General features: G+C 41.0%; 2 protein-coding genes across 5 annotated transcripts in view; one reads left to right on the top strand and one right to left on the bottom strand.

Annotated features, from left to right (window-relative positions):
• The window catches only part of LOC117258080 (ceramide synthase 5-like), a 10530-nt gene extending 3102 nt beyond the window's left edge, over positions 1-7428 (bottom strand). The window contains exons 1-9 of the mRNA XM_033628556.2: positions 7253-7428; positions 5682-5784; positions 5373-5503; positions 3320-3377; positions 3165-3215; positions 2924-3016; positions 2350-2478; positions 1855-1961; positions 897-1053 (exon numbers count right to left, since the gene is read on the bottom strand). Of these exons, the coding sequence (XP_033484447.1) occupies positions 897-1053; positions 1855-1961; positions 2350-2478; positions 2924-3016; positions 3165-3215; positions 3320-3377; positions 5373-5503; positions 5682-5784; positions 7253-7428 (1005 nt within the window). The remainder of the gene's footprint in view (positions 1-896; positions 1054-1854; positions 1962-2349; positions 2479-2923; positions 3017-3164; positions 3216-3319; positions 3378-5372; positions 5504-5681; positions 5785-7252) is intronic.
• slmapb (sarcolemma associated protein b) lies at positions 7334-22336 on the top strand. Of its 4 annotated transcripts, none has more exons than XM_033628552.2 (11): positions 7334-7472; positions 13566-13756; positions 14067-14126; positions 16121-16249; positions 16340-16414; positions 16509-16811; positions 17003-17273; positions 17454-17625; positions 20688-20822; positions 21304-21391; positions 21811-22336. In XM_033628552.2, exons 3-10 carry the CDS (start codon positions 14075-14077, stop codon positions 21385-21387), a joined length of 1221 nt encoding a protein of 406 aa, XP_033484443.1. In that variant the 5' UTR covers positions 7334-7472; positions 13566-13756; positions 14067-14074; the 3' UTR covers positions 21388-21391; positions 21811-22336. The 4 variants fall into 4 exon arrangements, with proteins under 4 accessions (XP_033484443.1, XP_033484446.1, XP_033484445.1 ...); XM_033628554.2 differs by having other exon boundaries at positions 7410-7511; XM_033628553.2 differs by lacking the exon at positions 7334-7472 and adding an exon at positions 7806-7924.

The raw sequence follows: 22336 nt of genomic DNA, 5'->3' as shown, positions 1-22336 counted from the left end.
TAGCTAGCCAGTGAGATACACACACACACACACACACACACACACAGGGACTCACATGGACTAACATGCACCCGCTGCTGGACTGGCTACCACAACAAAGAACAGAGAAGCTCGGATTACAACACACTATTTGTCACCTCTCTTTGTGACAGCTTACCAGCTCCGAACCGTAGTTGGGAACACGCTGGCTTATTTGCATTAATTTCACTTGGCTTGTTATTAGCTGGTGACTAGCTTCTAGCTATCCGGACCACTCTGCTGAGGGAAGGATGGTGAGGCATTTGGGTGCCTTTAAAGAACAATGGCTTTATTGCAGTCCTCACCACAAAGCCATAAACATGACCTTCTCATGAGGTTAAACAGTAGCCCTGAGCTTATCTATACACTTCCACTGCTATCATCTCTGTTTGCTACATGCAGTCTCCACCATGACACACCCGAGAAAGCTGCTTCTCTCCATTAGAACAAAGCACACGTAGCACTCACAGGTTACCCACAAGGCCACCATCCTTAAAGGTGAAAAAGGGCGAGATGGTAACATATTACTCCGCGATATCTTTACATAGCAAATAGTGGTTTACTGCTATAATAATGTTGTATACAGCTCCTTTACGTACATGTGGAGATAATCCATGCATAAGTGACAATTTTAACAAGTTAAGCTTTGCCCTCTGGGAATTATGAATATCTGCATGAAACATCATGGCTATCCATCCAGTAATTGTTGAGACATTTTTTGAAGAAACGTCAACCTCATAGATGCACTAGATCAAACGTCTGAGGATGACCAAAGTCATTAGTAGTCACCATGACTTTCTGGACAATCCATCCAATAGTTGTTGTTGGACCAAAGTGATGGACCAACTGACATCTATAAAACAGATAGTCAGACTGACCTTTCCCTTGAATATGGCTTTGATAGCAATGCGAGCGATGAGGTAGAACCAGATGATGTGAAGAGTCTGCAGCACCAACAGCAGGCCGTTAAGCAACCACCAGGCCTGATATGGTCCGACGATCTCCCAGCTCTCAACCAGAACACTGTAAATAATCCTGCGACAAAAACACACATACAGAAGTTAGTGGAGTTCTTAATATATTATTTTAGTTCATTAAAGGGTAACTAATGTATTTTTCAACCTAGGCTGTATTTTCCCATGTTTCTTGTGTCTAAGTGACCAATGGGAACAACAATTTTTGTAATTGGTCTAACATTGACAGAGAACAGCTGAACAGCCGCAACTTCACGCTTGCTGAAAGTTCTTATTTTTGCCACTGATAGGCTCAGATTATTATTTCAAGTATCTGACAACATTACAGAAAGGATCCCTACAGAGATAGACCTTTTTGTTAAAGAGTAAGGTTCTTTTTGCTTAACCAGAAACGTCCCCAACATCCCTGTTGGCAAACCCACCAGACTCCATTTGAATAAACAGTAATTTAAGCTTCACAAAAAAACCACAAGGGCTTTTGTGAGTTTCAATTTGTTTCTGTTGACTTGTAACAGAGTTTGTTGTATGATAACAAAATAACTGTTTATTTAAATGGAGACTGGTGGGTTTGGCGACGGCGATTTCAGAGTTGTTTCTCATTAAACAAAAAGGATATTAGTGTTTAACAAAAAGGTCCTTGTCTGTAGGGATCCTTTCTAAAATGTCATCAGACACTTATAATAATAATCTGAGCCTGTCAATGGCAAAAACATGATTGCCATCAACATTACATTGCAGCCGGTTTTGCTATTGCTCCTTCAAGGTACTAATTTAGTGTGACAGTGGCTTCTGATAGTTGAACATGTGACAAATAGGCAAAAGTATGTAATTTGATTTGTAAATAAGCTCTCGTTTGACTCACCAGAAAGGATAGATGACGAGTCGAGTGATGAAAAAGCTTATGCTAAACACCACAAACAGGCCATCACATAGCCTCTGGTACTTGGCATAGTTGGCGAGCTTGGCAGCCTTGGGGAATAAACAAGGCATTAATGATTCACAATATTAAAAAAAAAAAAAAAAAAAAAAATCACACCAGTATCTCAGCAATGACAAGTTGTCAGTGCTTGTAAAAGATGTGTTTTCTTTCTGACATGTAGCTTGGAGCAACTTTAACTACTGTTACGTGTACTGCTGCATTTCAGTGACATCACTTCACCGAAATACTAATAAGAGATGTGTCAGACAGGTAATACAAGTAGCTCACGGCAGAGTGGTTTCATTTCCATGCTCACATTGTTTCCAGCTGTGTTTGCCTACATTCTGTACAACGTGTGGATTTGCTGAGTCAAACACAAACACAGTTTATCTTCTCAGAGCAGGTGCTGTAAGGAAACTTCACCACTGAGTCCTTTACCTCGAGGAAGATGTCAGACGCATCGTGCACACACATGACCAAGGTGCCAGCTCTTAGCATGTTGTTGGCATAGGAGAATGTGATGAGGAATATGGTGGCCAGGTGGTGGACAAGCATGATGACGAAATCCTGTCATCAGTGACATGATGAGAGACCAGAGAAAAAGAGGAAGTGGTAAATGGTGGACGCTCAAACCACCTGAACTGTAATTATACGAGTACATAAAAACGCGTGCAGGTAATGAGAACAATGAGATGAAGACTGCCTGTCTTTGTGCATCCATCAAAGCCGTCTGCTGTGACACCAACTGAAAGACTGTGTAAATACCGGGATGACAGGCTGATGTGAAGCTATAAATAAGAAGCAGTGCAGCATCTCATTGTCTAACCTGTTCTGCCAGAGCACATTATCACAGTATAGGCTAAGACACTGGTGACATAAAGTGGTGTGACAGTTAAGCTTGCAAACACATGGGTACGATATGACAAACAATTCAGATACAAAGGGTGTGCAGTTTTCAGCACGGGTATCGAGAGGCAGCACAATAGTCCTAGTTAAGCTGTTGTTGACTTACCTTACGTTTAATGTCTATGAACTGGGAAAACATCAGAGACCAATAGAAACTCAACTCAGCTGCGTAGTGGTTGTACTGTCCAGGACTCAGAGGCTTTTGGAGGGAGTCAAACAAAAACACCTTTAACAAATATGTAGCCCCACTGGCCTGCCAACAATATGGCCCTGCACAGATTAGAGTCATAGTAAAGGCAGCTGAATATGAGGATTGTGCAGTTCATACAAAAAACAAAACTACTAACCTGGAAAGGGTAGTTGTACCAACACTTTCTGGTGTCCCACATCCAAGGCGACTGACAGAAACCAATAAAATGTGCATATTAGAGCAACAAAAACACCTTTCAGTGCAACAGTTTCAGTATTGTGCAACAGCAATCAGCATGCAAATGCAACTCACCACCCACAAATGTCGAATGCCATAGATGAAAATCCCTAAGTAAAATGTAAATCGCCACCTAAAGTGGAAGGAAAGAGAATTGGGAAACAAAAAATGTAACTTGTTCTCTTCTTGAAAAACAGAGGTGTAGAGATATTTTACAGAACAAGTTAAAAACACTTGTTGACTTGTTGGCTGTGCTAGAGGTAAAGATGGGGTCACTGCAGTCATAAAGTTTCATCATGAATGTCTGTATAAATTTTCACAGCAATCAATCCAGTAGTTGCTGAGATAGTTCAGCATGGACAGACAGATTAACATTCACAGAGGCATACTGTTGGGCAATACATCAATACTATGTTGAGATCGTGATATGAGACTAGATATGATCTTAGATTTTGGATATTGTAAATGTTGACTTTTCCTGGTTTTAAAGGCTGCATTACAGTAAATAGATGTAATTTTCTGAGCTTACAGACTGTTTTAGCTGTTTTTATTATTTGCCTTTACTCACTTAATCATTATATCCACATTACTGATTACTATTTATCAAATATCTCACTGTGTAAATATTTTGTGAAAGCAACGATAGTCCATCCAGTGATATTGTTACAATATTGATAGAGGTATTTGCTCATAAATATTGTGATATTTGATTTGCTTCATATTGCCCAGCCCTAGAGAAGTGTATTGCATTCACTTGAGAACAAAATATTTGCCTTGTTTTTGTGAATCAACAAGATTACTATCTCAAAATTATGAGAAAAGTTGTAATGAAAAAAAAAAGTCTGCTTGTCTTTCTGAATTAAAGGGATACTTTGCCGATTTTCAACCACCTTTGTGTCACAACAGCTGTGAGTAGTATGTGTAAATGAACTGGGGTAAACTTCCCTCTGTCTTACCAGCACTCAGAATTCCCTGCTCATCTCACAGCCTAAGTTTATGCTGGCTCTAGGGCTGTTGTATGAACTACTGATTGTGCTTCTACATTTTTAAACGTCCGCCACCATGGACACAAAGAGTATAAAAGCAGATCGAGGGAGAGACCCGCCCCCCTTCTCCAAACTCAGACCAAACTGAGATTAAAACTAGGCAGCGCTGATTAAATATGAACCAAGAGTCTGTTACTGTGTCGCCCATTTCTCACCTCAAATTTTCAGAAACACATCCATCTTTGCTTACTGTTAACCAGTAATTCAAGATCGCTTGCTATCAGTCGGCTGCCATATTGTTTCCTGCGTAAAGCTGCATTATGTCACCCACCAGCAAGAGAGCATTTATAGAGATGATGTTTTTCTGTAGGCCAACACAGACGTTTGCATCACCCTGGTTCCCTTGTCAAAAAGCCAAATGTATTTCTCCACTGGATTTTGGATTATTGCAGAAAATAAGCTCTGTAGCAAACAAGATTGAATGCAATCGCCAGGGGTGAAAAGCTTAAGTTGGGCCTTAAATGAACTACACCACAGTCACATGAATTAACATCCCTACCACGACAAGGCTATAAAGCCGTGTTCGTTGTGAAAACGGACTATAGTCTCATTTAGCAACCATCTTTTTAAAGATGCACAAAAAGTGTAAAATGACTATAAAAGTCTCAAACGTGAAAGTCTCTTAAACTTGTGTTAACCACAGACCTTACTTCAGGCATCTAATCAAAAATCTATTCAAAAAAATCCATTGACCAGGAGTGCAGAAATGCTGACTCATTTCTGGGTTTTAGGATTCATTCCTGGGACACTCAATTGGTCCGGTGCAGCATATTGCATTCTGGTAGTTGTAGACTTTCTACCTCTTGAGCAATAGCTAATGCTGCAGCTCTTTTTCTCTGGTGATGTAGCACTAATTTCAAAGTGTTTGCGTTGCATCTTTCTACTGCATAGACAGCCCAGTTTTATGAAAAGACCACCTTTCAAGCAGTGAAATACTTCTGTAAAACAACACAATAATCTCGTAAATTATTGTTTTTATTGTCTTGTTAATGCAGTATTTTTAATGGATACATTTATCACAATTCTGAAATTGAGGTTTCACACTACACAGCAGTTTATTAGGAACATAAGTATGAACTTACATGCTCTCACAGAACTTTTTCTGCATGCTGGGCCTGTCTTGGTTGCGACGGACCCGAAACCATCTCTGTATTTTCCGTTCATCCCAGTCCAGCTGCTTAGTGAGTCCCTCCAGTTGCCTCGTGTCAGGACTCTAAAGTGGACAGTGCAGGATAAATAGAAATCATTTGCTTTTCATTGCAAAACCACAATAGCAGCAGATATGACTGTCACACTGCTTTAATTATTATATTCCAGTGCAGTAATATTAGTGCTCTAATGTGCAGAGGAACATTTAATGGGACTACAGAACAAACATGGGCCTTATGTACCGTTTTGGACAGATACACCTTCTCCAGGACAGCATTTGGCTGAGCTTGCCGAGGCACTCCCGCCTGAATCTGAAGTATGTGGGCACAGGGTTTGGCCACTAGCCTGTATACACACAGACCAAGGCAAAAAAAAAGAAAGAGAGTGAGAGGAGGAGGGTGCAGGGAGGGGGGCAGAGATGGTGAAGGAATAAGAGACACACACAGACACAGAGAGAGTCAGAGAAATAAGTTGGGCACATTGTACAGGCCTTAGGACACAGATGAACCATTAGCTAGGATTGACTAAGAGCTTCATTCACTGACTTGAACTGTTGAGTTTGCAGTTTGCTCACAAAGTAATGTTTGACTTTGTCTTAGAGGGAGGGTGAGAGGGATAATAAGGGAGACACAGGCGAGCGTTAGGAGGAATCCTGAGGAATGTAGCACCTAGTCTAAACAGAGTGTGATGACCTATCATGTGAGGGTGGGAGACACAGGGATGTGGAGAGCCGCCTCTAACCAAAACAATGATGTGTGTCACAAGATCATCTGAGTTGAGTTGAGTTCATGCTCAAACCCAGCAATTTTTTACATCTCAATCTCACAGCACCCCACTTATCTGGAATAGTTTATCCAAACGTGGAAAAACAGTGAATGAATAGGAGCTCAGACTGGGTTTTGGGCCTGCCCTTTCACTGAAAATTGCTCTCTAAATGATGCAAGGGCCACTTCTACTTTAGCTGTACGCTGCTGTAAAAGTTTTGACTTTCTGTTCTATAAAGATTTGGACTGAGGAAGGCTGATATATGCTACACAGACTGGTTTAAAGCCCATAACCCAGGCTCAGTTTCCAGTCATCACTAAAGCAATTCAAACTATCCTTTAAAAACTATCTTGCAAAGCAAACGTGTTTCAAGCCAGTGTAGTAATTTAGCTGTACTTTGCTGTAAAACTTTTGACCTTCTGTTCCATAAAGATTTGGGCTGAGAAAGACTGATACATACTACACAGACTGGTTTTAAAAGCCAGTAACCCAGGCTCAGTTTCCAGTCATCACAAAAGGATTCACACTGTATGCCATGCCTGTTTTGTTATACCTAAACTATCCTTCGAAAACTATCTTGCTGAGCAAGGTAAACGTGTTTCAAGTGTTTGGAGTAATTTGATGTGTCATCAGCTCAAAGGAATGCTAACAGTACTAATAAGGGGCTAAGATAAAACCAACAACAGTAAAAGAGGCAGCCTGTAATTGTGTCACATGGAGAGACAGAGACTGAAGCAGTCCCATCTTATTAAGTCAATTTGTTAAAAGAGATCTGTCTAATTTCACAACAACCAACTTTATGAGTGACAGCAACGGCGGAGGATTTTATATTCTCTTTGGTTTCCAGTTTGCGTGCATCATGAATGACTCACACGTACAAATTCTTGCAATGATTTTGGTGGGTTTTTTGTGTTTTCCCCTTTTTTCCAGAGCAACTGCAAGTTGCCACATCGGCTGAAGCACGCAACTGTGCACGCGCACAGAGCACGCACCCACATGAAGAGCTGAAGAACAGAAATTAACAAACAAGCACAAAGGTGTACTTTACCTTTCAAAAAGCAGTCTAAGTAGAAAAACTCCGACAGCCAGAGGTAGGGCGTATAGTATGTGTCTCATCTGGGGATACTCCGCACCAGGTGGTGGTCGCTCCAGGTCCGCCCATGTAACATTTTCGGGAAGCCAAAATCTCTCACTCCAAATCCAGGCTGAGATCGAGGAAGTCATCGGGGAGCAGAAAAACGCTCGAGATCAACAGCACGGGCGACAAGGTAAACCAGAAACCGTGGAAATCACTTGTCGAACATCTGGTGAGTTAAGTCAGCTAACTGAAAACCTTCGCAGTGATGTTTCCACCTCCTCCCTGAAAGATTATCACTTTACCCCTATGAGTAAAACCGTACGGACCGCTAGCTTGACACGTAAGTCAGAAAGGCAACACCCACCACTGATTAGGCAACTTTCAGTGATGTTTTCCATTTGAAGCTTTAACACACTGTTGTCCCGCAGGTTGCAGCTTTTGAGACTGCCTCTTTAACATTACAATGAGCCCTAAAAGTGGGGTTGTATCTTATCTTAAAGGCAGCTAACTAACATAAGTCAACTGAAACTAACTACACCTCCAGCTTCCAATTAGCATGAAACGTCATTTGATTAGTTCCGGCTAAGTTAGCCACCACAGCCAATTAATGCTACCCTGGCTACATTTTGGGGTTGTTTGGTGGTAAGTTACAGCATCTTAAATACTTTTTAACAATGGTTTAGCCACATTTAACTCTCTACCCTAATGTTAAATAAATATAAAGCAAATAGCAGGCAACAATCAAAACAAGGAACTAGCTAAAGTAAAGCTATTAGTTAGCAAACAGTAACTTAAGCTAACTTAAACCAAAGCAAGCTAGCAGACGTTAAATAAAGAGTGTAGGTGAATTTAAGATGATATATAACCCTAAATTAGTTGATTACAGGTGAAATTACCTCATGGATTAAGCCGGTGGTTTTATACTCTGAGTAAAACTGTACGGACTGCTAGCCTTACAGTTAGAAAGGCAACACCCACCACACTGATCAGGCAACTCACAATGATGTTTTCCACTTGAAGCATGAACACACTGTTGTTTCTCAGGTTGTAGCCTGTCAGACTGCCTCTTTAATATTAGAATGAGCCTTAAAAGTGGGGGGTTATTTCATTTATAGGCAGCTAACTAACATAAGTCAACTGAAACTAGCTACAACCCCAACTTGCAATTAGCATGAAACGTTCTTTGATTAGTTTCTAGCTAAGTTAGCCACCACAGCCAATTAATGCTAACCTGACCGCATTTTGGGTTTGTTTGGTGGCAAGTTACAGAACCTTAAATGCTTTTTAAAAATGGTTTGGCCACATTTAACTATTTGAATTAATGTTAAGTTAATATTAAGCAAATATCAGGCAACAATCAAAACAAAGAACTAGCTAATTTTAAGCTATTAGTTAGCTAACAATATGCTAACGTTTGCTACTTAAGCAAAGCAAGCTAGATAGCTAGCTAATGTTAAATGAAAAGCAGGCCTCTAATAAGAGTGTAGGTGAATTTAAGATAACATATATATATATAAAACCCCAAATTAGTTGATTACAGGTTAAATTACCTCATGGATTAAGCCAGTGTTTTTCAAACTTTTTATGCCCAAGGTACACCAGAGGGCAAACCAACATCTCAAGGCACACCTGTATTTATATCTGTGCTCAATAGCATCTGTAAGGTGTGTTATTAATCGTATCACAACATAAATGTTTGTTTTTATTGACTAATATCAAATAACAATTGACAACCAACCGTTACTCATGAAATTTTTATTGACAAAAGGACTCAAGAATTCATTTTAAACTTTTTAAAATTCCACCAAAGCACCAACAACACATTAATTTGGATGACCATCATAATATCGCCTAGTGATTCATTTTATTTTAATCCCTTTCCTAAAAATAGCTAATCCATTTTCACAGCCAGCCATGTACATAAATGCACATCCAGTGTTGGGGAGTAATGAGATACATGTAACTAGTTACATGTGAATAAATTAAAAAATAATGTTACTAATCAATTTCAGTTACTGAGAATAAAATATGCAATTAAATGTGATTACAAAGGGGCTACATCAAAATATATTCTCTTACTGTAGGTAAAAAGTTTATATGTAGAATGTAACATTCATTCAGCTGCTTTGCATCTTTTTGCCTGTCGCCGAACATTCTTCAGCTTTATTGCCCAGTTTAAAGCACTTATTAGAAAAGTTTAAGAAAAAGTAATCAAATGTAACGTTGTTACATTTAAAAGTAACCTTCTCAACACTACGACACCCAGTTGCTAGTTGATAACGTTCATCTTGTTCATACTAATGCAGTCTTATCCAAATGACCTGCAATAAATCTTGTCTTTATGAGGGTTGTAGTCCTCCCAAGTGATCATGAAGTGAAATCAACACCTCTATAAAACACTTTCAATAGGTCAAGGTAGGATAAATTGGAGGACTGCATTAGTTTCAGCTAGGTGTACCTAGTAAACTGGCAACTGAGTGTAGATCTATTGTACGTCTACTTAGGACAATTACTAGGATGCTCATGATAGGACATATTAAATAACATCAAGACATTGACAGATTTTTTGCTGGGGGAAGCAAGTGGATTTTTGTGACTAGTTGTAGAACAAACATTTTGTATGAGTCCAGTGTGCTATTAAATGTAAAACATATCTGACAAAATCCTTTTAAGGTGGCCTGTAGTGAAGTGTGTGATCAGAGGGCAGTGGTTAAGCAACTTGAGATATTGATTTTATAGGCTACCGTACATTTTAGTCATTAAGTAGTTTTACTGCAGAGCCTTAAAGCTGGGTGACTCTTACACCATAAAACCAGTTGATGTGGGTTTACCCTTCACTTGTCTGTTTAGACAACACTTATTGCGTGCTCTCTTCATTGAGAGTCTTAATCCCTTTAACTGAAGATTGGCTATTCAGGGTTCCCTAGAGAAAAATAACACCCTTGTGGGTTGCCAGGACAGTTTATGAATACTATATATGTTCTGAGAATAAAGTAGAAAGCTGGAATGGTTGATTATTGACCGCCAATATGTAAATGATTTGCAACTTTATATCGTTAACCTTTACTTCAGTACCAGCTTGCTCAACCAACCATTGCTGAGGTGTCATGCTGGAATACGGCCAAACAGCAAAACTCAAACTCATTAAGAGACCTGTTTTTTTTTTAGCTAAATTGATAGGATCTTACATTTCACTTTGTGAGTCCTAAGGTAACCCCTTATGCTGAGGTTTGTAGAGGCGAGATGAGCCATTGACATGTCCAACAATTGACTGTCTCCTTAAATTTATTGTTACTGTGTGTAAGTGTTGTGGACTTTTATTATAACACTGACTGGTTTGTACATTTTGATTAGGGTGCAGTTTTCTATTATAAAACATTAAAGGGAAATTCACCGTCAATGTACATCCACTAAAAGTGCTTGTTTTTTGCCACTGACAGGCTCAGGTGTTTATTAGAAGAGTCTGCAAATATTATTATGTATTATTTATATTTTCCCTTACCTTAAGTCTCACTTAAGGGGAAATCTGATTCTGAAATCTCACAAGCAGGGACTCGTTGCAGGAACACTAAGATGGGACCCTGAGTGAGAGGTGGAAAGAGGATTGCAGGGAAGAGTTTGTTGTGTTGGAGTATAGAGAGAGTGAGTTAGTGTTATTTAAAAGATTTTCCATGTATGGCTGAATATTTAGCTAATTTCAGCAACGTGGAAATGTTCGCAAGATTTCATAATGAGACACTTCCTTAAGCGAGACTTGGTTACACACACTGACGCACAGCACGGACCAGCGAAAGGTGCTGAAAAACTTAATTTCTCTGTAGGGTCCTGTTGGCGGACATTTCTAATAACAATCTGAGCCTGTCAGTGGCAAAAGCAAGCACTTAAAATGGATGAAATTGATAGTGCTATTCTAGTTTGCTGCCTTTTATGTCTTTATTGCGGATCTGGATTAGATCGTTTTTAGATTGTATGCCTTGATTATTTATTACTTAGCCTACCTATTTATATTACCTTGATTATTTATCACTGAGCATTTTATCTATTGCCACTGCAGGGCATTTTACTTGACTTGACAATGCATTCACTGTGCTGTTTTCAAACCGTGTCTGGTTCAGTGTGGTAGGAGTATCTTTGTTTTCACTTGAGCTGGAGAATTTTTGTATTTTGTATTTACTTCTGATGTGTTTTTTGTGTCTTGATGCCTGCGGCAGATCTAATTTCCTTTGGGATAACTATTAAAGTGAAGTTGTGCACAATTCTAGGATCACATTGCAGCTTGTTTTGCCACTGTGTTTGCAGTAATCTCTCTAAATACTGAACCAATTTTTAAAACTGTTGTCTTTATTAGTCACTTAGACACAAAAACGTGGAAAAATAGGATCTAAGATGCACTTACCTAGACAAAAAATTGACAGGAGAGCTGTTCACACTTGCCCCATTGAGCCCGTGGCATTAATGTTATGATGACGCATAATATCACCATTAATGACATGCAATTGTACAGACTTAAAGGATAACTTCGGTATTTTTCAACCTGGACCCTATTTCCCCATGTGTATGTGTGCGTATGATTCATAGGTACAACTTGTTTTAAAAGTGGTTCAGTATTGAGGGAGGCGGATGCAGCCGGCAGCCGTGAGGTAGATATGGGGGCAAATGCGTCCTGTATAAGTTTGCGCATTAAAAGTGCTTTTTTTCGCCACTGACCGGTTCAGATCGCCAGTGCTATCTCTGTAAATAGCATACTAAGCGTTTCCCTTACCCTTCACTTCCTGTGGGCTGTGTGTGACGTCATCTCGCGAGAGCTTTGCTTGTTGCTGGAAGAAAACAGAGGAGCCATGCTGAGTGCCGCTCAGAGTGGCGCTGGTTGTCCCGGAGTACAGTTGAGAGTTTTACTGCATCGATTGAAAACAATGGTTTGTGTTTGTGCTTATCTGAATTGCAAGAACAGGATGTCGCGCAACACCCCGTATAGCTTTCATAGGCTGCCTTTGTCGGACGGCGAGATGCTGAAGTTGTGGCTAGTTGTGCTACAAATGGACGCTAACACTCCTCTCCAGACACTGCGCCTTGCAGACCATCGGGTCTGCAGTGCTCACTTCTCCCAAGATGACTACTTCCAGCCAAAGAAGAGAAGACATCCAATCCCGAAACACCTCTTCCTCAAGAAAATGGCTGTCCCACGAGTAGAGAGAGCTACAGACACAGTGGAGGTAATGTTATATAAACAATGTTCGAAACACTTAGCATGCTATTTACAGAGATAGCAATAGCGATCTGAACCGGTCAGTGGCGGAAAAAAGCACTTTTAATGCGCAAACTTATACGGGACGCATTTGCCCCCATATCTATCTCGCGGCTGCCGGCTGCATCCCCCTCCCTCAATACTGAACCAATTTTAAAACGAGTTGTACCTATGAATCATACGCACACATACACATGGGGAAATAGGGCCCAGATTGAAAAATACCGAAGTTATCCTTTAATTAAGTGAGGCTACACCAGTAAATCTGCTTTTAACTGGGTGCAGACTAACTTAAGTTAGCATGATTGTGCAAGATGGAATTAAGTTAAAAGATTAACTAATGTCCTCTAAACCATGACCCCCGCTCTCTCTTTTTTTAAACCTGCATCACAACCTGCAGGTCTGTGTGTGGACGTCATACATTATTCAGGGGATTTTTGATGTGACACGATAAGTTATGAAAGCTTTTGACCAGAGGGAAACGTTTATTTGCCTACATGTACAATGAGGTATTTAAATGTTATGTTTTTCAAATTAGGCAGCTGCTGTCTTTCGTTATCTTGATTAAACATTTCCTCAGGCTAAGTGAGGTATTTTATATTCCAATACAATACAATTTATCCCTGTAACAGTCACAGCACAACATCACCCCTCAGGATGACATGCAGATCTAACCCTACAGAAGAGTGGCCTGCAGGGCAAAACAACAGGAGGAGGATGCAGCACGTCCAGGGCACACACACTCACACTGGCTGTCCCTATTCTGTGTCATCCTGTAGATTTTCACATCAGTACCAACTGGTCAGAGAGCAGCTCTGCTCCCTAAACAAAACGTCTCTGTGTGTCACTATGCAGCTGCAGCTTCCGACATGCCCTACTCGGATGCATGACCTAGTGTGGAGGGGCTTGGGGACTTCAGCCACAGAACAGGGGGATCATGTTTTTGAGGACATTCATTTGTCTTGCCTCTAGTGTAGCTTTTTAATCACAGTCAAGATATTTGTACACTTAATTTAACCAGTTTTTTGTTTTCACCAGCTTTAGCCCAACAACAGCAGGGAGGTCTGATATACAGTGTCAGTCATCCCCTCAGTGTTTCCCCTCCCCTCACTGCTTGGACTGGTCCATTTCGCATCTGAAAAAATCTGATAGTTGGAGAAGAGTTCTTCATGCCAGTGACGGCTGTAGCCTCAGCACATAGAGTACTGTAGCTCCTGGATCACCCTAAGGTAATATCTCCTACTAAGTTGTATTCTTAACCTTTTAATTGGTACTATTTGTGAGATCTAGTCCTCAAAGGAAAAGTCTCAGCATCTATGCAGCTGCCTCTTTAAAAAGTACCTGTTATGTATTGATGGATGAGCATGCATTTTTGTGTTTACCTTTTTGAAAATGCTCAAATTATTGACTATAACAGCAGCAAGCATATCTTTATAATGTAGATAAGATATTTATTAAGTGTATTTTATTTGTCAACATTAACTTGTGATTTAACATCTGTTTGTTGGCTTGATATGTAGTTACACCTTTTCTTTACAGATAAACAAATGGATGAGAAAGAGCTGAGTGATCCCCTGAACAACGTGTCTCTCATCAAAGGTAACCCAGCTGTATTTGTTTGTGAATGACTTGTTTCGATGTTCAAATGGCTCATACCTGACACAGCATATTTTTACTAACTGACGATGTGAGGAGAGAGAAAAAGCATGAGTCACAGTTAAGAAGAGCGCCTGAGCCTGTAAGGGCAGTCAGTTTGCTTTAGAGAGTGCTTTAGATGGCCTTGTTTAAGAGGCTGATTTCTCTAGTGTCAACAGCTTATTAGAAGATGGAGTCTCTTTGCACAGGGGGCACGTCAGCTGACTGTTCGTGCCATTTAGGGAGGCTTATTAAAAGATTGCAAGTGATCGTGCAATACAGAGAGCATAGAAATCAACATGAGCACATGAGAAATGTGTGAGCATATTACAGAGCGAATCAATTTTGCATGATGAATGAATTTGTAATGCTACACTGCACCTTACATAGGCAGTACAAAGCAAACAGTGTCCTCACAACAACGGCACCTCAGTCCTCTCAGAAATTATGAGGATATTTCTCAGTTTCCGTCAAAGACAGCACATTGTGGGGCTGTAAAATGATATCACTCCTGGCAGTTTTATCAGCAGTTTTATAGAGACCTGCTGAATACTGTTAGACATTCAGCGTGAGCCGCGCTAACCCTCCGATTCGGTTTAAGAACGCTATCACATTCATTGGGAAGGAAACAGACAGCGGGGTAAGATAGACCATGATGGCTTTAGCCTTCAGCACTTGTGCTAAAAAAAGACTTTCCCCTACATTTTTTTCTTCCTGTCGTCACTTGAGGCAGTGTGATGCTCAGTATCCCCCAACTAGTCAGCGAGGTATTTTTACATGCAGGCTAATCCCATTATTTGTCAGGTGTCAGCCCGTGACACTAAGTCATAACTGCCGTGATAACTAATGCTACCAAAGATAACACGTTGGATGCCTTCATCTGGAATGCTGTCTCCATCTCGTGCTCCCGGGACGACATTCATCTCTCACATGAACTGAGCATACCCCACGTACAGGAAGCCCACTCACATTCTGACTCTCACTCATACATATGCATGCATGAGGGGACACACAACCTCATGCACACATGCAGGACAGGGCACTGCCCGCCCATCCTTTGTCTGGCACACAGCAGGGTGGTCATGTGCTCAAGTCAGAGGGTGCCACCAGCCTCCAGCAGTCGTTACATACCCTTTCATTTTAGGGACATTTATCAGCGCCATCTGGTAGTGCTGCTAACAATACATGTGTGTATTTCTGCGGTGCGTTTATGCAGCCACGCGTGCCAGACACAATGAAATCACAGTTTTCACGACAAATGCAGCACTTCATGGCAGTGCTCTGATGTGCCCATATATGGTGCACATGCTTGACCTGTCCTGACTCTTGTTTTTCGCCTCTGCCAAATGCTCACTCTGAGATGAGGTCATCTCTTTTCCTAGCCACGGTAGATTAGGGGATCAAGATATTCACTGGGAATTGCAAAGGCCAAGTATTTGTGGAGCTTGTTTCCACGTCTAGGAAACACAACAGACCCTTGACAACGCTGGCTAGTCCATTCCCTTTGTGTATTGTTTACAATAACCTACTGTTAACAAGCAGCGTAGATGTGCCAGAGACTTGTTTGTTACCGGGTTAATGGACAATTTGGAATAAAAGCTTGGTTAAAAAAATGCAGTTGTGTCTATTTCTGGGTGAGCAATTAGTTTATGTAATGGTCCCATTTTAATATCTTGGGAAATCATCTAGTATGTCAGCCCTGGTTAAGTATTTGGGACTGAGGCAGAATTAAAATGGTGGGACTCTGAGTTATTCTTCTATTTGTATAGCAGCAAATTGCCATCATTACTGCCTGATGTGTCATCATAGTTTGAACTTTACTTTCTAACATCTCTGTGTGCACTCCAGTGACTCTGCAGGCAGATAAGACAATCTTTTCTTAAAGCTAGATACTCTTATGATAGGACAAAGGACCGTCTAATCTGGATAATGATTTCAGTTCTGTATTTCATTATCAGATGACCTGACCAGGTCAAACATGGGGTCCTCTGGTGAATCAGAGAAAATCATCCAACGCCTGAATGATGAGCTTCGAGAGGCCCAGGAGCAAGCTAATACTGAGAAGCACAAATTCATGGAGCTACAAGGTAACAATACAAATGTTTGATGTTAGATTCCCACAAATCACTTGACCGACAATTACAAATGCATGAAATAAATGCTGACATGTTTTGTAGGTATTCTGCAGGAAGAGAGAAAAGAAAATAAGAAGCAAGCTGATGAATCTGCAAAACAGATAAAACATCTTCAAGGTACATCTTTGTGTGTTGTGAATTAAAAAAGCTTTATTTATCCTACTTGAAATATCAACATTACTAATCTAAACACCGACCATGGTTTGGACAGCCCAGCTGCGGCAGCTCCAAGATGAAACAGACATTCTCAGAGAGCAGATAGATGTCACCTCCGGTTCACACGACGAGCTACAGAGCACACGTGATGAGGTGAAGGCGCTGAAACGTGCCCTGGAGGCAGCCACTACTGAGCGGGACCGTGATGTCGCCATTATCCAGAACAACCTGGCGACCGTCTCGAAGGATCTGGACAAATGGCGTCAGACTGCCAACAAATATGAGCGTGAGATTGAGAACCTTCAGCGTGACCTTCAACAACAGAGCAAGCAGTGGCAGAAAACTGCAGAGATACAAGGTACCAAATGGTCTAAACACACGTAACGATACATAATATGATGATAATAGCTGGTTTAAAGTTTCTATTTGACCTGATTGAAATGTACAATAGTCTGTTGGAGCTCACAGAAATTATAACCTAGTCTCTAAGGTAATTAAGAAAAGAGCATCTGTTTAGAGAATGTTACATAAAACCTTTTATTTTCACAGCCAGTGAGCTGCAGTCCATGCAGATGGAGTGTAATGGCCTTCAGAAGGAGTGCTCCGTCCTGCGATCTGAAAAACAAGACACAGTGAATAAGCACCAGAAGGAAAGGAGCAGTTTGCAAAGTGAGTGTGCTTCCCTCAGGGCAGAGAAGGAAGAACTCCTCAAGACTCACCAGAAAGAGAAGGGCAACCTGCAGAGTGAGTGCACAGCCCTGCGCTCTGAGAAAGAGGCTGTGCTGCAGAGACAGCAGCAGCTGGAGAAAGACCTTGCCAGGTCAGTGCACTGAGCTACATCACCACGGGCTCAGCTTCACCCCCCCCCCCCCCCCCCCACCTTTGTGCTTCCTCAGTCTCATTTGCTTGACTGTATTCCAAGATGTTTCACTGCACAGTTTACCCTTCTCTTCGTGTGATCCTTCACCTTTTGAACTCAGTGTTGTTTTGTTTCTGGTAGTTCGCGTGCCCAGAATTCTGAGCTGAGCAACAGCCTCAAAGCCCTGGAGAGATCCCAGCAGGAGTTGGAAAAGAGGCTGGCGACCCTGCAGCTCCAGCATCAGCAGGACAGCACCAAGCTGCAAACCCAACTGGATGAGGCAGACAGCCGCAGCAAGGCGCTGCAGAGAGAGGTACGTTCTCCAAAGACCAGAAAATTAGCCAAAGTGTCAAGCATCTAAGAATCACTCCCAGGATTTAACAGTAGAGCTAAGAATAAACCTGGCATTTACCCCTTGTGTACAGTTGTTGTTACTCAGTCGGTTTCTAATCCTGTGACTAATTTAACAAATACTGCTCCATTATAACCAGTGCAGCTGTCTACATCGCCTGCACTGGTCACTGCCCAAGCTGGCCAAAGTCTTCAAGTCTATATACAAATAAATTATTGTGTATTGATCTGTGAGATATGTGAAAACAGCCCTGAGTGCACAGCAGCACCGTGGCAGAATGGATCCAGTGTAGAAACTGCCTGAGGACTGCAGCTGCTGCTGCTGACACGCTGCTTTACAAGGTGTTACAGTATTTATGAAACTTCCTACATGCACACTCAGCGAAGGGTAGAAGTTCTCTGTTGAGAGCAAATAAAATCACACTGTAATGACGCACAAAACTATATAATTAGATTAAACCCGGCGTCAAGGATCAAGTATGAATAACCAGTAAGTTCTGATATGATGGCATCTCTCCATGTAGATTTCGTCACCCTTTATGCTGGTAGTAGTGAAACCGTAACACTATTTCTCAATGAGAAAGTTGATAAAAGGGTTAACCCCAGTGCCTAAGACATAGGATCAATCAAACAGACCTATGTGCAACTCCATTTAGGGCTGATTTTCACTTGATAACTACAGGCCCTGATCCTTTATCTGTCTGTCTGGGCCCTTGACTGCTTTTTATCTGGGCATGTAGTGTCTCATGATGTTTAAGTGATTTATTTGCCTGCACACATTATTTGATATTGTATCCTCACTCACTATCAGTTATAATGTAATAAGAGGTTTATCAGACAGTCAGCAGCCTGCAGTCATCTAATCCAAATGTTTTTTCCTTGTTCTGGTCATCAGAGAGGATGTTTAAAGGGACAGTTCACCTCAGAATTTTTCTTCTCTTACCCATAGTGCTGTTTATCAGATTGCTTTGGTGTGAGTTGCCATGTGTTGGAAATATCAGGTGTAGAGATGTCTGCCTTCTTTTGAATACAGTGGAGTTAGATGGCACTCGGCTTGAGGTACTCCCAAAAAAAAAAAAAAAAATTAAAACCACAACAGCAATGTCTCTTTCCAGAAATCATGACCCGGTTACTCAAGATAATCCACAGACCTTGTTGTGAGCAGTTTTATGTAGGAACTATTTTCTTTCTACCAAACTACACCTGCCAACTGAGTCATTGCACAGAAGGAAGTGTGCATCTACTGCTAGCTCATCTAACACCACAGAGCTAGCTAAGGCTACAGCTCGGCCGAGGAGGACGCCATTAATGTTTACTTCTCAAGCTGTCACAAGCACCAGCCCCTCGTCCATGAGTAGATGTATGCTTCCTTCTGTGTGGTGATACGGTTGGCAGGTGTAGTTCAGTAGAAAGAAAACAATTCCCACATGAAACTGCTCACAACAAGGTCTGTGGATTATCTCGAGTAACCGGGTTATGATTTCTGGAAAGAAACACTCCTGTTGAGTTTTTAAAATGTGGTTTTTGTTTTTGCGCTTCGAGCACTACAAGCCTAGTGTCATCTAGTTCCAATATATTCGTGAGATGGCAGACATCTCCAACACCGGGCAAGCCACACCAAAACCATTTAGATCGATAAAAAGCACTGCAGGCAAGAGGACAAATATTAATTCTTGATTTTGGGAGTAAACTGTCCCTTTAGGACATTAAGAGTAGGATGATTTCCTGAGGTTGAAAAGAGATTTCTTTACTCTGCCTAAAAGTAGGACCAAGTATGTGTCCCTGAGAATTTGTGCCCAGTTAGTACTGATCTTTTGCTCTGAGAAAGCTAATAAATACACGTCCTGAACTCATTACCTACTGTGATTTTCATCAATACCACCCACCCACCCCGGGACACAGACTGCATTAATGGCCTCCTCCACTGGCTCGTAGATACTAAGTAACTCACTAAAGCTGTTTTGAAGTGACTCGCAGCCTCTCTCTTAAAACAAAAGGTTGTGAAACTTAAAGCATCCCACAATCCGAACAGCCCACGGTAAGAGGTTGTTGTTGGCGGTGGTACAATGTTGTATGCTCCCAGTCAGGTTTAACAGGCTGGATGGGGATGGATCAGCCACTGTGACTCTCAGACAGGAGCGGCACTGTTGAATAGCAGAAAGCAGAGATGAAGTCATCCTTAAGCACAAGTCATTCATCCCAATGTAGTGTGACTCACTCAGCTTCTAAATAAATGTGGATTAAGTGCTCTCACGGTGCCCTTCGCTCGTCCTGTTAGGCCCTGTTGGAGGACAAAGACTGAAAGAAACTGTCAACACCTTGAATCAATCACTGATACTCACATCAGCAACCTTTGGCTGCAGCATGCTCCTTTGTTAGCCAAATATACCATGAACAAACATTTGAATGAAATGAATTTGTCTTGTCATTACTTTAAAGCAGTACTTCACCTCCCAAATTATAACTTCTATATCAGTTACTCACCGTGCGTTACCTTGAATTTGTGAAGAGAAATTTGTTTTTCTCACACGCCTTCACGGTAAACGAAGAATCCAAAAAAGCAAACATTCCTTATGAATTAAATCCAATGGGGACCACTTTAACAGCAGCAAAACTATATCAAAACATCCTTTTAAAAAAACTAATACAACTGTTTTATATTTATAGTGTTTTATTTGGCAAACTTTATTAAATAAAAATGCATGTGTGTGGGAAGTATTTATAACATGGTGCTGTCTGATGGCTCTGTAGCTCCTACTAGTGGCAGGCAGCTGCATGACAGTTAAGCGGCCTTGTACGTGAATAAAACACTAATTGGTTTAACCGACTAATATTTCTAGTGTCGACTAGCAAAGGGGCAGATGTTTAATCGTTTAAATGACTAATCACGTGCATCCCTATTCCTCAGTGACCAGGTTTTCCTCACTAATTCAAGGTAACACACGGTGGGTAATTGGCACACAAATGGTCATGTTTCAGGTGAAGTGTTCCTTTAAGTTGAAAATAATAACTTGCTTTACGCAGTATGAGGAGGCTCAGACGGAGCTGTCAGACCTGAAGGAAAAATACGAGAAGACTGAGCAGGAAAAACAGTCGCTTAGGGAGGAGTTTGAGGAGTGCAAAGCCAACATGAAGGACTTACAGGACAAAGGGACAAAGGTGAGTGCTGGGTATTATACACTAACAAAATCACATATAACTGTTTGACAAATAACATTAAAATGTGCTTAAAGTGTAGAAATAATGATCTGCAATGAAGTTAAAAAAAACAGCACCATAGCTTTGCATAAGAAGCAAACATCTTCAGTTGATTTGGTTTTAGAAGCATGAGCTTTGCTTCAGATTTTGCAACAATACAATGAGTATCTGTTTATTTTGTATACCTCCAGGCATAAAACATGAATCTTTTAAAGGATTCACAAAATATTTTTTATCTCAGAAGCACACCTGCTCCTCTCTACTCATCCGCTGTCTTTCACTGTTGCTTTTAGACATTGACAGTCATGTGTGACTTTGAGATTTGTGTAAACACCAATTACAAACAGAGACTACTGACTGAAGGGGTTTATTAATAAAGCCACGCCCGACTAAAGTATGTCCCGTTGCAGTTGATTACTGTAATATCCCTTCCCTTCTGTAGACATCCCTATTGCTGCCTGTTCAAGCCATAGTCATCGGCCTTATCCTGGCTTTGCTGTATTGGTGCTTCGGCGCATTGTGGTAGTAAGGTACACATTACTCCTGTCAAATCGGCCTACATCTTTCATTCCCATCAGCGTCTTTTAGATCATTGCATGACTTAATCAGGTTTTCCTCATCCCCCAGAATGCTTTCCTTGGGGGGGAAACTCCAAAAATTGACTCCTCAGAGACTCTAACCTCTCTAATCATGCAGTTTCAACATCTGACATCTGTTTGTCTTGTCTGGATGGCTAATGCTTAACAACTGTCTCTCTCAGTCAGCTTGGATGAGTTTATCTTTATCTGAAAGAGCTGTTTTTAACTCGCATTCTCTGTGCACTGCATCGGTTTCATTGGCAAGCTCCCTCTGTCAAAGCTTTGGCGAGTCCTATGATGATGATGACGATGGTGGGTGGTTTCATGTGGTGACGGTCACGTTTCCATTTCTGTGTCACCGCTTGTTTCAGAAACCGTGGATGATCTGGGGGCCTGTGGCTGCTGTGGCTCTAACAGCTGTGACGGCTGCTGTGCTCTTCAGGACCTGAGGGCAACGTGCTCAAACACACACGCACACACATACACTCATACAGATGAATCCATATTTGTCATCTCTACACTGAAACTGAGAAATCTGCCCCCTTATCATATCTGCACTATTAATTAGGAGGGCTCATACTTAACACTGTTTAATTTTTAAGATGCTCTATTTTAGATGAGAGATACGTTAATAAAAGAATGTCAGTTTTGTGTGCAAATGAATTAGTTTGTATGCCTATTATTATTTGAAGGAACTCTAGTTGGGTCGTTTCTTTCTGTCTACTCTCATGACTTATAGGATTATCCATTAATGAATGTAAAGATATGCTACACACGTAATTAGCTCTAAATATATATGATGAGGATGATATTTTAGAGGGATCACCTGGAGTTTGACCCTCCCTAAATGTAACACATCTCTGTAACTGTCAGAATAATAAATATTGTCACAATAAT

This window comes from Epinephelus lanceolatus, chromosome 8 (assembly GCF_041903045.1).
Source record: "Epinephelus lanceolatus isolate andai-2023 chromosome 8, ASM4190304v1, whole genome shotgun sequence".
NCBI lineage: Eukaryota > Metazoa > Chordata > Actinopteri > Perciformes > Serranidae > Epinephelus > Epinephelus lanceolatus.
Note: the sequence above shows the minus strand (reverse complement) of the source record. Positions and strands in the feature narration are given on the sequence as shown.

Bases quoted from the DNA above. Each gene is read 5' to 3' on its own strand.
- slmapb (XM_033628552.2), top strand. From the start codon at position 14,075: ATGGATGAGAAAGAGCTGAGTGATCCCCTGAACAACGTGTCTCTCATC. The intron at 14,127-16,120 runs GTAACCCAGCTG...TTTCATTATCAG, and splicing joins CAACGTGTCTCTCATCAAAG to ATGACCTGACCAGGTCAAAC. The intron at 16,812-17,002 runs GTACCAAATGGT...TTATTTTCACAG, and splicing joins GAAAACTGCAGAGATACAAG to CCAGTGAGCTGCAGTCCATG.